Source organism: Eleutherodactylus coqui, chromosome 3, assembly GCF_035609145.1.
Source record: "Eleutherodactylus coqui strain aEleCoq1 chromosome 3, aEleCoq1.hap1, whole genome shotgun sequence".
Classification (NCBI taxonomy): Eukaryota; Metazoa; Chordata; class Amphibia; order Anura; family Eleutherodactylidae; genus Eleutherodactylus; species Eleutherodactylus coqui.
Window position 1 is genome coordinate 25,610,622 of NC_089839.1, and position 14,785 is coordinate 25,625,406.

At 48.8% G+C, this 14,785-nt stretch overlaps 1 protein-coding gene across 1 annotated transcript in view; it reads left to right on the forward strand.

Annotated features, from left to right (window-relative positions):
* Nucleotides 1–1,487: 1,487 nt before the first annotated feature.
* The window catches only part of LOC136620523 (class I histocompatibility antigen, F10 alpha chain-like), a 35,658-nt gene continuing 22,360 nt past the window's right edge, over nt 1,488–14,785 (forward strand). Inside the window, exon 1 of the mRNA XM_066595358.1 lies at nt 1,488–1,634. Within this exon, the coding sequence (XP_066451455.1) occupies nt 1,577–1,634 (58 nt within the window). The 5' untranslated portion in view covers nt 1,488–1,576. The remainder of the gene's footprint in view (nt 1,635–14,785) is intronic.

The following is a 14,785-nucleotide window of genomic DNA, read 5'->3' on the forward strand; positions in this document are numbered from 1 at the left end:
CGGATGCGTGCGGTTTTCCATGCGGATGTACACGTATGCACAGCGTATTGTCCATTCGGAAGAGAGATCGCAGACATGGAAACGACACCAGAGAGTAGTAGCACATTCCATAGGTGAGGTTCCCTCCTTTTCTATATATTCTCATACCGAGTTCCAAGCAATTACACCGCTTATACGCCATGTTTATTGTGTACCGGCGGCGGGGTGCGTCCACTGACTTCCATGGAGGCCGTCCGTGCGGAATCTGTGTTAAAATAGAGAATACTGCGATTTTTCCTCTGTTTGCAAAATACACAATTCGTAACCGCGAGTGTGCCTGCGTTTTACCACGGATCCTCCGTGCGGACGGCGATTGTGACATCCGCAATTGAAATCCTGCCGCGTGAGACCGGCGTTGGGGTCCGTCTATACGGGTCGGGACTGCTGGGGGTCCGTCTATACGGGTCGGGTCTGCTGGGGGTCCGTCTATACGGGTCGGGTCTGCTGGGGGTCCGTCTATACGGGTCGGGTCTGCTGGGAGTCCGTCTATACGGGTCGGGTCTGCTGGGGGTTTTGTCTCACCAAAGGTGTTTGTGATGTTTTCCCGCTGCTGCAGATTTCTGGGGGATATTCTGTATATCCCGCCCTGTATGGACGCTCACTGAGGAGGGCGCCATTCTGCAGTTCTTACACGCTCTGCTGCACTGTCCGTCTCTATAGCAGCAGTTAGCTGCAGTACTTGGGTACTGCGGTGCGGTGACATCTCCTCCTACGGCCGCTGCTCTCTGTACAGGACATTACATGGATGTCAGCGGTGATTATACAGTAAATGGCGTCTCCAGCGATGAATATATCTCCGTGGTGACGGCGGTGTCCGTCCGGCTCTGGTCACACCGCTGTCAGGCTTCTGTCCTCACAGATACGTCACATCCATCATCATTCCCCTTTATCATCGGTCAGATATCGCTTGTTGTCACCGGATGGAACCGCGGAGCTCGCCGCGCCATTCTGTCCTCCACAGAGCAATGAGAAGCTGATGAGGAGAGCGACACAATGGTGGACAGAGGCGTTATTATTACACATCACCATGGTGATCACAGCGGCCCCCACAGACCCAGCAAACCTCCCTGCCCGGCTTACTCCTCATTATCAGCTCCTCACACCCCACAGACCCAGCAGACCTCCCTGCCCGGCTTACTCCTCATTATCAGCTCCTCACACCCCACAGACCCAGCAGACCTCCCTGCCCGGCTTACTCCTCATTATCAGCTCCTCACACCTCACAGACCCAGCAGACCTCCCTGCCCGGCTTACTCCTCATTATCAGCTCCTCACACTTCTCTACAAATCTCCATTATTTCTGGAAAATCCCAACATCTTACTTTCACTTTCTCCGCCTTCTAACCTCTCCGGCTTCACTCTGCCCGGCAACTGATGACCAGCCGCAGATTTATTTTACTATTGGTGGAGAGGGTACCTTCCATCCAATCAGGGCTGAGCTCCGCCTCCAGTCTGCGGAGTCACTGACTGACGGCTCCAGTTGTTTGTAGGAGAAGTTCTTTATGTTCTCGTCACTCGGGGTCTCCAATGTATCAGGATGAGGAAGATGTTCCCCCTCATTGTGCTTCTCCTTCACTTATCTGCAGTGTATTCTGGTGAGTATGGAGGGGATCAGTTATTATATCACTTATCTGCAGTGTATTCTGGGGAGTATGGAGGGGATCAGTTATTATATCACTTATCTGTAGTGTATTCTGGGGCGCATGGAGGGGATCAGTTATTATATCACTTATCAGCAGTGTATTCTGGGTAGTATGGAGGGGATCAGTTATTATATCACTTATCAGCAGTGTATTCTGGGAAGTATGGAGGGGATCAGTTATTATATCACTTATCTGCAGTGTATTCTGGGGAGTATGGAGGGGATCAGTTATTATATCACTTATCTGCAGTGTATTCTGGATAGTATGGAGGGGATCAGTTATTATATCACTTATCTGCGGTGTATTCTAGGTAGTATGGAGGGGGTCAGTTATTATATCACTTATCTGCAGTGTATTCTGGGTAGTATGGAGGGGATCAGTTATTATATCACTTATCAGCAGTGTATTCTGGGTAGTATGGAGGGGATCAGTTATTATATCACTTATCAGCAGTGTATTCTGGGTAGTATGGAGGGGATCAGTTATTATATCACTTATCTGCGGTGTATTCTGGGTAGTATGGAGGGGATCAGTTATTATATCACTTATCAGCAGTGTATTCTGGGAAGTATGGAGGGGATCAGTTATTATATCACTTATCTGCGGTGTATTCTGGGTAGTATGGAGGGGATCAGTTATTATATCACTTATCAGCAGTGTATTCTGGGTAGTATGGAGGGGATCAGTTATTATATCACTTATCTGTGGTGTATTCTGGGTAGTATGGAGGGGATCAGTTATTATATCACTTATCAGCAGTGTATTCTGGGTAGTGTCGGGGGTTAGTCTGCTCAAACAGACTGGTCAGTGATGTTGTCCGTTTCCAAATTGACCTAGGTAGGAGCGCTCCTTGAGACAAAGCATTGACCATTACACACGGTATATGGTTGAAGCAATGAACTCTGTTTATTCTCTGTATGTCTTGGTTTTTATAGCCAGTCGCTCTCGCAGGGATGCGACTTGTGGTTAAACAGGGAAAAACTCGTGATTTCACATATGACTTGGACTTGTGATTTCACATATGACTTGGACAAGCACATTCTTTTTAAAGAACTGATAACTCTCTGTGGTTAAGCCATTTCTTGCTAAACTAAAGGACATCTGCTCTGGTGACCTTCCTGATTCCACTCAGGTCAGGCGTAGAACTCAAGACAGGAAACCACAGGTAGTCATCAGCTCTTTTACACATAAAATTCTCAAATGGCTTGCTAAGCAACATATATTAACCCTTTTAGCCCCTATCATTCCCCCATTTTGGAATCAGGGAGACACACGCAGGGTCCAGTTCTATCGCCCGATGGCGCTGACGGCCTAGTCAGGTCCCTGGACAGTATGTCTAACCTTCATCCAGCAAGGGTCGGCCTACACAGGGGCCGAAAAGGCTTTTGCCGTACATTTGCCCACACAAGAGATTATGACTTTGATTACTATATATATACACAACAGCATGACAATTATCTGTACTATACTTTGTAGGATTCCCATGAACCATCCTCCCAGACCAGAAAACCAATTTGCAGGGTTAAGAAAACTAAACCATCCCTGGTCTTTATCCTGTTTTATGCTAGTAGCTATTTTTCCCAAGGTATTGATCTTTTGGTGAATGGATTCTGAGTGATCAGAGAGGTTGAAACAACACATCCCCTCAAATTCCTCACATCCGTGGTTTACCGCGAGCAACAGGTAATCTATGGCGGCTCTATTTTGTAAAGCTGCTTTCCTGACTCCTTGTATGTCTAGTAGGAGAAGGTCCAGGGCCTGTGATGTGGCATTCAGGCCCTTTACCATATCGCATGCCAATCCATTGATTACTCTTGCGTTATATTGTGCCAACCCGGGAACACCCACAATACTGACCGCCAGTGCCGTATGTTCTGTGTAGCTAAGCAGAGTGGGTGGTCCTTCACATTTGCTATCCAGTCCTTCTACCTCCCTCTTTTGTCTTTTGGTGAGTTGTGGGCTGTTAGGTTTTTGGTACATTAGTATACTTAATCTGGCCAGTGCACACGGCCCACCAGAGATATTACCAGGGATGTATGTGTAAGTCAGGTTACCGCAGGACAGGACCCAGCCTAATGGTAATTTGACGTGCCTAAAATGGCTGGGGCTTCGGACTGTGTGGTTACAGAGCATAGGAGTCTGTACCTTTCTACATTGCTCGACTGTGCGATTACAGAGTCTCTGGGGATCACTAGTCACCCTGGTTCTCTGCGCACAACCTCTCATATGTTCTTTATTACACGTGAAGTTATAGCATACCTCAGCCGGAGCGACATTCCTGACCCGGAAACGAGTCATATTTGACCAAAGTGTATGTTCGACCGCATCACAATAGGGACAATATTCATATACATTAAGAAAGGTATTTTCCTGGACAACATAGCTCTCCTCCACATCACTATCGTTATGCACTATTGAATATATATCGCGAAGAGTCTTTATTGGGGTGGGGATAGACAGTAAGCAAGTCCGTAAAATATCTTCCCCACTCCGAAGGTTGGGCATGCACATGTGGGAGATATTCAGTACGTCTTTTGCAAGGTATTCCCACATGTTGGGGTGTCCTTCCGCCCAACCAGTCCATCTTCTTCTTACATTGACCGTTGGTGAGGAGTTGTCCCGAAAAGAGAGTAGTCCAAGAAGACAAAGGGTAAATAATACACCTATCCAGACTATCAGTGCTGGTGTCCAGGTTGCCATCCCCCCCCACTACCCTGGGTTGGGCTTATTCTCCACCCCCCTCGTGGTGCTGAGGCGTTGAAACTTTCTTGCAGTGTGAGGCATGAATCCAAGTGGGTTTGCCTTCTAACTTGACCGAGGTGGGAGTGGTTAACAGTACCTGGTATGGTCCGTCAAAGCGAGGTTCCAGTGATTTCCTGATGTGTCTTTTTACCACCACCCAATCTCCAGGTTGCAGAGAGTGGGATCCTTCCAAACTATCAGGGTCTGGAATAGAAGAGAAAACTAGGTCGTGCGTTATTTTTAGTTTTTGGCATAAGTCCTGCACAAAGGAAGTAACTTTATCATGACCCAGGGACAAGACCTGGGGATGGTACAGTCCTAGCCTAGGCACGGAGCCAAAGAGAATCTCATATGGGGACAGTCCTGTTTTCCTATTTGGCGTGGTCCGTACTGAGTAGAGGGCCAAAGGTAGGCACTCGGGCCAGGGTTTTCCTGTTTCAACCATGGCTTTTTGAATTTTTAGTTTTAGTGTGCCGTTCATGCGTTCCACCTTTCCTGAACTTTGTGGATGATAGGGGGTGTGGAACGCCTGCTCTACTCCTAAGGCGGACATAACTTCCTTCATTACCTCTCCAGTGAAGTGAGTACCACGGTCGCTCTCTATGGTTTCTGGTACCCCAAATCTACACATCTATGCCTCAGCCCACCCAGAAAACAGATCAACGCACACTAGGACATACTCGTACCTTCCTGATCTGGGCAACTGGATGTAGTCTATCTGTAGTCTCTGGAAGGGGTACAAAGGTCGCGGAGTGCACTTCTGAGGGGTCTTTACTACTTGACCGGGGTTGTGTAGTGCACAGATTTCACAAGCCTTGACATATGCCTTTGCCATCCTGTCAAATCCCGGAGCGTACCACATTTTCTCCACCAGGGCTACCATAGCATTGCGCGAGGCGTGCACCTTTCCATGAGCCAAAAGGGCCATACTAGGATAGGCAGCCGCAGGTAAACACATACGGGAACCCATCATCCAACCTTCATTTCCTTTTACTGCCCCTGCACTTGCCCAGTGCTCCTGCTCTTGCCCTGAGGGGAGTAGGTCCACCTCCTTCTGTGGTGGGACAGAGAGAGTCTGGTCCTTGGCAGGGGGTTCAGGATCCTCCTCCGCTGGGCAGGACCTGGTCTCAACTCTGCACACGGGTGTCCTCCAGTCCAGCAGGGCTGCAGCCTTAGCTGCTCCGTCTGCCTTCTCATTGCCTCTGCTTTCCAAGGAGTCCCCTTGGGTGTGTGCTTTTACCTTTATTATGGCTACCTGCTTTGGGAGCATGATAGCTGACATCAACTGACTTACTGCATCACCATTCTTGATTGGCTTACCCTGAGCTGTAAGGAAGCTCCGCGCGCGCCAAATCGGCCCATAGTCATGCGCAACGCCAAACGCGTACCTGGAGTCCGTGTAGATATTAGCAGTGACTCCCCGGGCTAATTTGCAGGCCTCGGTCAGAGCGCACAGCTCCGCTTCCTGTGCTGACATATGTGGGGGCAAGGCGCGGCCTATCAGTACTTCATTCATTGATACTACAGCAAACCCAGTCACAAATCTGCCCATCTCATTCTGGTATCGTGATCCATCCACAAACATTTCAAGGTGGGGGTTTAGGAGAGGTTTATCAGTGACATGTGCGAACCCAGCTGTCTCCTGCTCCATGAGCGCTGCACAGTCGTGCTGGTGTTCCGCGTCAAAGGCCTCCTCCTCATCAGTCAGGGAATTCGCGAAAAGCTGGTCCCCTGTACTTACTCCCCCATTTGATTCAGTGTCACCTAATGGCAGTAAGGTGGCCGGATTCAAAGTTGTGCAACGTTGAAATGAGACATTGGATGAAGAGTGTACTGCAAGTTCCATTTTGATCTGTCTAGCAAGAGACAGATGTCTACGGCTCACCTGTGTCAGAATTCCATGTACGTCATGGGGCGTGAGGACATCAAGTGGGTAGTCTAGGACCACCTCAGAAGCTTTCTCAAGCAGTGCTTGTACGGCCAGAACTGCTCGTACACAGGAGGGTGAACCCCTGGCTACTGCATCAAGATGTGCACTGTAGTATGCTACAGGGCGCTTTTTGTCACCATGCTCTTGTGTGAGGACGGCAGTAGCATGTCCCGCCATCTCTGTAACGTACATTTGGAACGGCTTGTCATAGTCAGGCAGACCCAGTGCCGGAGCGCTGGTGATCTGTATTTTCAGCTGGTGAAAAGCTGACTCGGCTTCCGGAGACAAAGCAAATGGCTTAGAACTCAGGCAGTCGTACAGAGGCTGCATGGTCATGGAGGCAGAGTGAATCCACGGCCGACAGTATGACACTAGTCCCAGGAATGTCCGCAACTGAGCATGGGAGGCGGGGAGTGGCATGTCCTCCACCACCTTGGTACGTTCTGGCGTGAGGTGTTTTGTACCAGGACCTAGGCAGTGACCAAGAAACACAACATGAGATTTGCAAAACTGTAATTTGTCTTTACTGGCTTTACACCCGCTGTCTGCAAGAAAACAAAGGAGGCTGAGTGAGGCCGCAACGCAGGTAGGTCTGTCCGGTGCACAGAGTAGGAGATCATCAACATACTGAAGCAGGGCCACACCCGGTGGGACCGTCCATGCATCAAGTACAAGCATCATACATCGGGTGAATTGAGTTGGGCTGTTTTGTGCCCCTTGTGGTAGGACAGTCCAGCAGTACTGTTTTCCTCGGAACGTGAAGGCAAACAGATACTGGCAATCGGGGTGTAGGGGGACTGACATGAATGCATTGGCAAGATCGACCAGAGTGTACCAACAGGTTCCGGAGGGTATGGTGGACAACAGAGTGTATGGATTGGGAACCAGAGGTGTCTCTAGGATGGTCACCTTATTAATTTCTCTTAGATCGTGAACCATCCGGTAGGTATAAGGTTCGCCTTTCTTCCCTTTCTTTTTAACCGGGAAGAGTGGCGTGTTGGCGGGTGAGACGCAAGGTTTTAAAGCATTCAAGGCACATAACTCTGCAATAGTGGAGGCTATTGCATCTTCCTGTGCCATGGCCAGGGGATACTGGCAAATCATGGGGGCTTTTTCCCCATCTTTGAGATATACCATGACTGGGGGTACGTGGAGACGCCCCAAGTCTGTCTTCCCTTTTGCCCATAGGGTCTCTGGTACTGCTGAGAGAACCTGTGTATCTTCTGGGGTCAACACATATACAGTACAAGAAGGAGGCGGAGTGACCAAGTCTGCTGCCATGAGACAGAATACCTGGTGGTCGGCCGCGGAGGTACTGACATGAGCCTCACCGGAAGGATGGAGCTGAATACAGCACCTCTGGGGTCCCATCACATCGGTTCCCATGATGCAATCCCCAGCGGGTGACACCAGGAAGCGAGTGAGGACTCGTGACCCTTGAAAGGAGACTTCTATGGGTTCGGTCTCACGCATGGGTGTTGGTTCACCGGACACTCCAACGGCTATGGCTATGGAGTCTGAGAGGGGAATACTAAGGTCATTGACTTGTGAGGTACTGACACATGATTTAGTGGCCCCTGTGTCAATTAAAAAGGGCACCTCCTTCCCCTGGATTTTTAGAGGCTGAAAAATTTGTGGTCCACATGTGTCAGTAACTATAAGGGACACGGGGGAAGGAGTGCCAGACCTTCATTGGTAATTGGTATACCCGTTGTTTCCCTGTGGGCGGGATGATGTGGTATTGGCCGTACTTCCCTGTTGCCCCCTTTCGTCTGACATGTTCTGTCTGGGGCGTTTAGGGGCCCGACAATTACGGGCCAAGTGTCCAGTCTTCCCGCAGTTATAACACTTATGGGTCTCCCGCCTGGGGTCTTTAAGTCGGACTGTGTCCCCCTCCATGGTGTAATGTTTAACCATAACACCCTTTGCGTGGTCTTCTGTGTCCATGACAAATCCTACAGCTTTCTTATATAGATCACGCGGTTTGGCCTGTCGCCAATCGGGGGTACATGCTTTAACGCGGTCGGACAGGCGCTTATCTATTCCTTGCATAAAGGCTTCACAAAAAGCAGCATTACGTATGGCCTTTGGACAATCATACAAACCCAGATCTCTGCCTACTTCCTCTAAACGGCCAAAGTAACATTTGATAGACTCGCCCTTGTTCTGTCTACACTGGGTTAGGGCTGTACGTCTCTCTTGGGCTTTATCCTTAAACCAGGCCTTAACCTTGTCCACATATTGAGTACCACTAAGTAATGTCTGAGGGTCATCTGGGTGTTCTTCAAGACCACAAAATTGGGCAATACTATTGTAAAGGCCCAGAGGACATTTTACATTCATAAGACATTCCATGTCTGTCTAAGTGGCAGAGTAGTTTTTCTGTATGACTTCCAACCTTCTATGGAAAGCTGCTGGCTCTGTCTGGGGATCGGGCAGTTGCTGACACAGTGCCATCTGGTCTGTAGCGCTCCAGGGTCGCCATGTAGTGACTGTAGACCCGGGAGTTGGTCTATTTGCGTCCGTGGGTCTGTCATTAGAAGACGATGGTCCGTCGGTGCCCTCTTGTCTGACCGTGCCCAATGGTGGACTCGGTCTGTTTGTTTCTCTATAATGGGTAGTGGAGGTTGTAACAGGGAACAAGGGAACCGGTTGTCTACACTGGTCCCTGGGACGTGGAGTCCCACATACCGTACAGAGTTCTTTAAAACAGGCATTCTGTTGACCACAACGTGGACAGTCCCAAGCCGGCCCCCTATTTACTATAGGGCCCGGGGGTCCTGATTGAGGGCTGTAGGGAGGTGTATCCATCTGGGCAGTAGCCTGTGGATATGTAGGGGGCAAGGGCGGCAAATTGGGATACAGAGAATTAAAGGGATTATTTGGAGACATTGGTGGAGCGACCGGGACGACAGGAGGGGCCAATGGAACCGTAGGGGTTTCCATGGGAACGTCTATTGGTGGCCGGGCCATAGGACAATAAACTAAAATGCCCTCGCCTCGGGACTCGGAGTCCCAGTGTTCGTCCTCTGCTGTTTTAGAGCAGTCCAGGATGGCCTTCATGCCCTTTTCCAAACCCTTATTTCTTATTTCCTTTCTATGCTTATCCTCATATTGTGACCAAAATTCATAATTGAATGTTCCCGCCTTCTTGAGGCCTATACGTTTGTAAACTTTATAGGCTTGTCTGCAAATGTCCTCCCCTTCTCTATCTTTAATTATTTCAATAGGAGTCTGATATGTCTTAGATTGTTCAGACCCCATGTTTGACCAGTTTCAACTATTCTTCACTAAGTATGCAGGACGTATATTTCACACAGTAAACTAAGATAATCACTGAGATTATCTGGGAACACACAGTTCCCTGTCCCGGAATAGATTTACAGAACTAAAACGTGGTCAACTTCAAACACTAGGATTCAGGGGAGACCAGACTTCGCCTCTTAGGGAACTTTTAGTAATATTATAACAGATCCAGAGTAACAATATGACTGCCAGAAATAAGACTATAATAATAACAATTATTTCAATCTCCAATACAGACAACATGACTCTTTAAGTCCCAATGAGTGAGTTCTTCCGTCTAGGACAGTTAAATTAACTTATTCACTCTAAAATATGGGCGGGGCAGAAAATATATTGAAACAGGCAACAACTAACCTCTAGTCCGTTAGAGACACAGATCTAAAGAATCCAGACTGTATAATAGTAAGACAATCTCTTACCTTTACACCGGTGTTTTCAGTCTGGGGTCTCAGGATCCAGTGTCCACGTCAACGGGCCAGGAGTTTGTTTCAGTCTACTGGTTGCGATGTCCCGTAAAGATAAGCCCCGCCCCCTAGTTGGGCGCCAAGAACTGTTGGGGGTTAGTCTGCTCAAACAGACTGGTCAGTGATGTAGTCCGTTTCCAAATTGACCTAGGTAGGAGCGCTCCTTGAGACAAAGCATTGACCATTACACACGGTATATGGTTGAAGCAATGAACTCTGTTTATTCTCTGTATATCTTGGTTTTTATAGCCAGTCGCCCTCGCAGGGATGCGACTTGTGGTTAAACAGGGAAAAACTCGTGATTTCACATATGACTTGGACAAGCACATTCTTTTTAAAAAACTGATAACTCTCTGTGGTTAAGCCATTTCTTGCTAAACTAAAGGACATCTGCTCTGGTGACCTTCCTGATTCCACTCAGGTCAGGCGTAGAACTCAAGACAGGAAACCACAGGTAGTCATCAGCTCTTTTACACATAAAATTCTCAAATGGCTTGCTAAGCAACATATATTAACCCTTTTAGCCCCTATCAGTAGTATGGAGGGGATCAGTTATTATATCACTTATCTGCGGTGTATTCTGGGTAGTATGGAGGGGATCAGTTATTATTTCACTTATCAGCAGTGTATTCTGGGTAGTATGGAGGGGATCAGTTATTATATCACTTATCTGCGGTGTATTCTGGGTAGTATGGAGGGGATCAGTTATTATATCGCTAGTCTGCAGTGTATTCTGCGTAGTATGGAGGGGGATCAGTTATTATATCACTTATCTGCAGTGTATTCTGGGGAGTATGGAGGGGATCAGGTATTATATCACTTATCTGCAGTGTATTCTGGGGAGTATGGAGGGGGTCAGGTATTATATCACTTATCTGCAGTGTATTCTGTGTAGTATGGAGGGAGATAAGTTATTACATCACTTATCTGCAGTGTATTCTGGTGAGTATGGAGGGGATCAGTTATATCATTTATATGCAGTGTATTCTGGGGAGTATGGAGGGGATCAGTTATTATATCACTTGTTTGCAGTGTATTCTGGGGAGTATGGAGGGGGATCAGTTAATATATCACTTATCTGCGGTGTATTCTGGTCAGTATGGAGGGGAACGGTTATTCTATCACTTATCTGCATTGTATTCTAGGGAGTATGGAGGCGAATCAATTATTATATCACTTATCTGCGGTGTATTCTGGGGAGTATGGAGGGGGATCAATTATTATATCACTTGTCTGCAGTGTATTCTGGGGAGTATGGAGGGGATCAGTTATTATATCACTTGTCTGCAGTGTATTCTGGGGAGTATGGAGAGGATCAGTTATTATATCACTTGTCTGCAGTGTATTCTGGGGAGTATGGAGAGGATCAGTTATTATATCACTTGTCTGCAGTGTATTCTGGTGAGTATGGAGGGGGATCAGTTAAAGGGGTGGTCTCGCGAAACCAAGTGGGGTTATACACTTCCGTATGGCCATATTAATGCACTTTGTAATGTACATTGTGCATTAAATATGAGCCATACAGAAGTTATTCCACTTACCTGCTCCGTTGCTAGCGTCCTCGTCTCCATGGTTCCGTCTAAATTCGCTGGCAGCTTGCTTTTTTAGACGCGCTTGCGCAGTCCGGTCTTCTCCTTTCAGCACGAGCCGCTTCAGTGTGCTCCCCGCTACAGCTCTTCTGCGCATGCGCAGACGAGTTGTCACTGCTCAGGAGCGCGCTGGAGCGGCCATTCTGCACCATCCTCTGTTAGAGGAAGGTGCAGAAACTGGAGCTGCCCAGCGGAGAAGCCCAGCCCAGCCCAGCAGCCCCGAGAAGCCTCCCAGGTAAGTGATGGGTCGGGGGGGGGCTGCCGCTGCGCCGGGCTGCGCCGGGGGGGCTGTTGCTGCGCCGGGGGGGGCTGCCGCTGCGCCGGGCTGCCGCTGCGCCGGGGGGGGGCTGCCGCTGTGATGGGGGAACTAGCGCTAGGCCGGGGGGGCTGTCGCTGCGATGGTGGGGCTGTCGCTAGGCCGGGGGGGGGCTGCCGCTGCGATGGGGGGGCTGTCGCTGCGATGGGGGGGCTGTCGCTAGGCCGGGGGGGATGTCGCTGCGATGGGGGGGCTGTCGCTAGGCCGGGGGGGCTGTCGCTGCGATGGGGGGGCTGTCGCTAGGCCGGGGGGGGCTGCCGCTAGGCCGGGGGAACTAGCGCTGGGCTCCGGAACCTAGCGCTGGGCTCCGGGGCCTTCACCTGGGCTGAGGGTCTAGCGCTGGGGAGCCGGGGGCTAGCGCCGGTTACCTGCTGCCTGGCGGTGGGCGTCTGGTCGGCGGCTGCGGGGCGTCCGGTTGCCATGGAGACACAGCTGGCGGCGTCTCGGGAGCGCGCACGTCGGGCTGCAGCGAGCGACGGGGAAAGAGCCGGCGGCCATCTTGAGGAAACTTTTATAAGTTGCTGAAACGCTGGAACGGTAAGTACGAACCAGCTAGAAATGTCATTTACAGGGGGGCTTAGTAATGTATGTTTAATGGGGGGGACTGGGCAAAAAAAAAAAATTAACTGCTTCCTCGAGACATCTCCTTTAATATATCACTTATCTGCAGTGTATTCTGGTGAGTATGGAGGGGAACTGTTATTCTATCACTTATCTGCGGTGTATTTTGATCAGTATGGAGGGGATCAGTTATTATATCACATATCTGCAGTGTATTCTGGGGGGTATGGAGAGGATCAGTTATTGTATCACTTATCTGCATTGTATTCTTGGGAGTTTGGAGGCAAATCAATTATTATATCACTTATCTGCGGTGTATTCTGGGGAGTATGGAGGGGGATCAGTTATTATATCACTTATCTGCGGTGTATTCTGGGGAGTATGGAGGGGGATGTTATTATATCACTTGTCTGCGGTGTATTCTGGGGAGTATGGAGGGGATCAGTTCTTATATCACATATCTGCAGTGTATTCTGGGGGGTATGGAGAGGATCAGTTATTGTATCACTTATCTGCATTGTATTCTTGGGAGTTTGGAGGCAAATCAATTATTATATCACTTATCTGCGGTGTATTCTGGGGAGTATGGAGGGGGATCAGTTATTATATCACTTATCTGCGGTGTATTCTGGGGAGTATGGAGGGGGATGTTATTATATCACTTGTCTGCGGTGTATTCTGGGGAGTATGGAGGGGATCAGTTATTATATCACTTATCTGCGGTGTATTCTATGGAGTATGGAGTGGATCAGTTATTATATCACTTATCTGCGGTGTATTCTGGTCAGTATGGAGGGGATCAGTTATTATATCACTCATCTGCTATGTATTCTGGTGAGTATGGAGGGGGTCAGTTATTATAACACTTATCTGTGGTGTATTCTGGGGAGTATGGAGCCAGATCAATTATTATATCACTTATCTGCGGTGTATTCTGGTGAATATGGAGGAGATCAGTTATTACATCACTTATCTGCTGTGTATTCTGGGGAGTATGGAGCTGGATCACGGAAGTGTAACTGGACACAATCGCGCCCGTGTGTTTAAGCCCTTAGGAGGCGCTGTTGTGTGCCGCTGTGTATGTAGAAGCGGATCATCGTGTGTGAAGATGTTCAGATATTTGCGCCAGAGAGAGAATCATCTGACAGCAGGGAGGATTACACAGCAGCCTGCACACGGCCGGAGAGACCATAGCGGGGGACACAGACACCAGCTGAGAGGTGAGTATAAGCCCCTCCCACCCAGCCAGAAAATAAGACACTGTGCCTGTTTGGGGGCAAAATTTAATATAAGACAGTGTCTTATTTTCTGGGAAACACGGTAGTATGCATTGTGTCAAACTGGTCTAAATCAGGGATGTAACGGTATATGCTGTAAGTATATGCCGCTACTGATGGATGCATTTATATTTTGCGGTTTGTTTTTTTAACAATTACAGGCCTATGGCTGCAGTGTCCTCATAACATTGGTGGATGCCCTGCAGGTGGCTATGGTTTCCATGAGCTTGACACAAACGTTTTAGGGCATTTCTGGATAAAACACCTTTTTCCATCCTGGCCCCCCTCACCTGATTGCCTGCCACACTCTGGAGGTCTCCTCTGTGTATTCCAGTCACTTCCCTGCAGTGCAGCCTCCTGTCTGATACTTATTATCATGTATCATCTTGAGACTTCATTCACACAAGCGTTTTTACGCAGCTGTGCAGCCATGTTTTCACACCCGGCCTTGAAGCGCGACCCTCTGAGGCATTGGATTCCAATGCATTCGTTCACATGGGCGAAATTGCGGCATGTAAAAACGTTGCACCGCATAAAAATGGAACCTATGCCGAAATCGGCAGGGGCTTTTACGCACATCTGGATAAGATAATTCTGGTTCTGACTTTCGACTGATATACGCTGGCGGCTCCCATAGACTCCTATGGGAGCTGGAAAAAAAGGAGGGCAGGCAGTTTAGTAGCGTCGAACGCAGGAAAAGGCTTACAGGTGCCTCTATTCAGGCTTGTGAAGTCATTCTGAGGATTTATGCCAGCGAGGGATTCCTGAGCTACGATGTATTTTTTCGCTATAACGTCATGCCCAGCCGTGTGAAAGGATGAGAGAACGCTAATTAACTCAGGACTTGATTGCAGAAAATCATCCATTCATGCAAATTAATGTCGCATACGAGCAAATGTAAAAACGCATATGCACGCA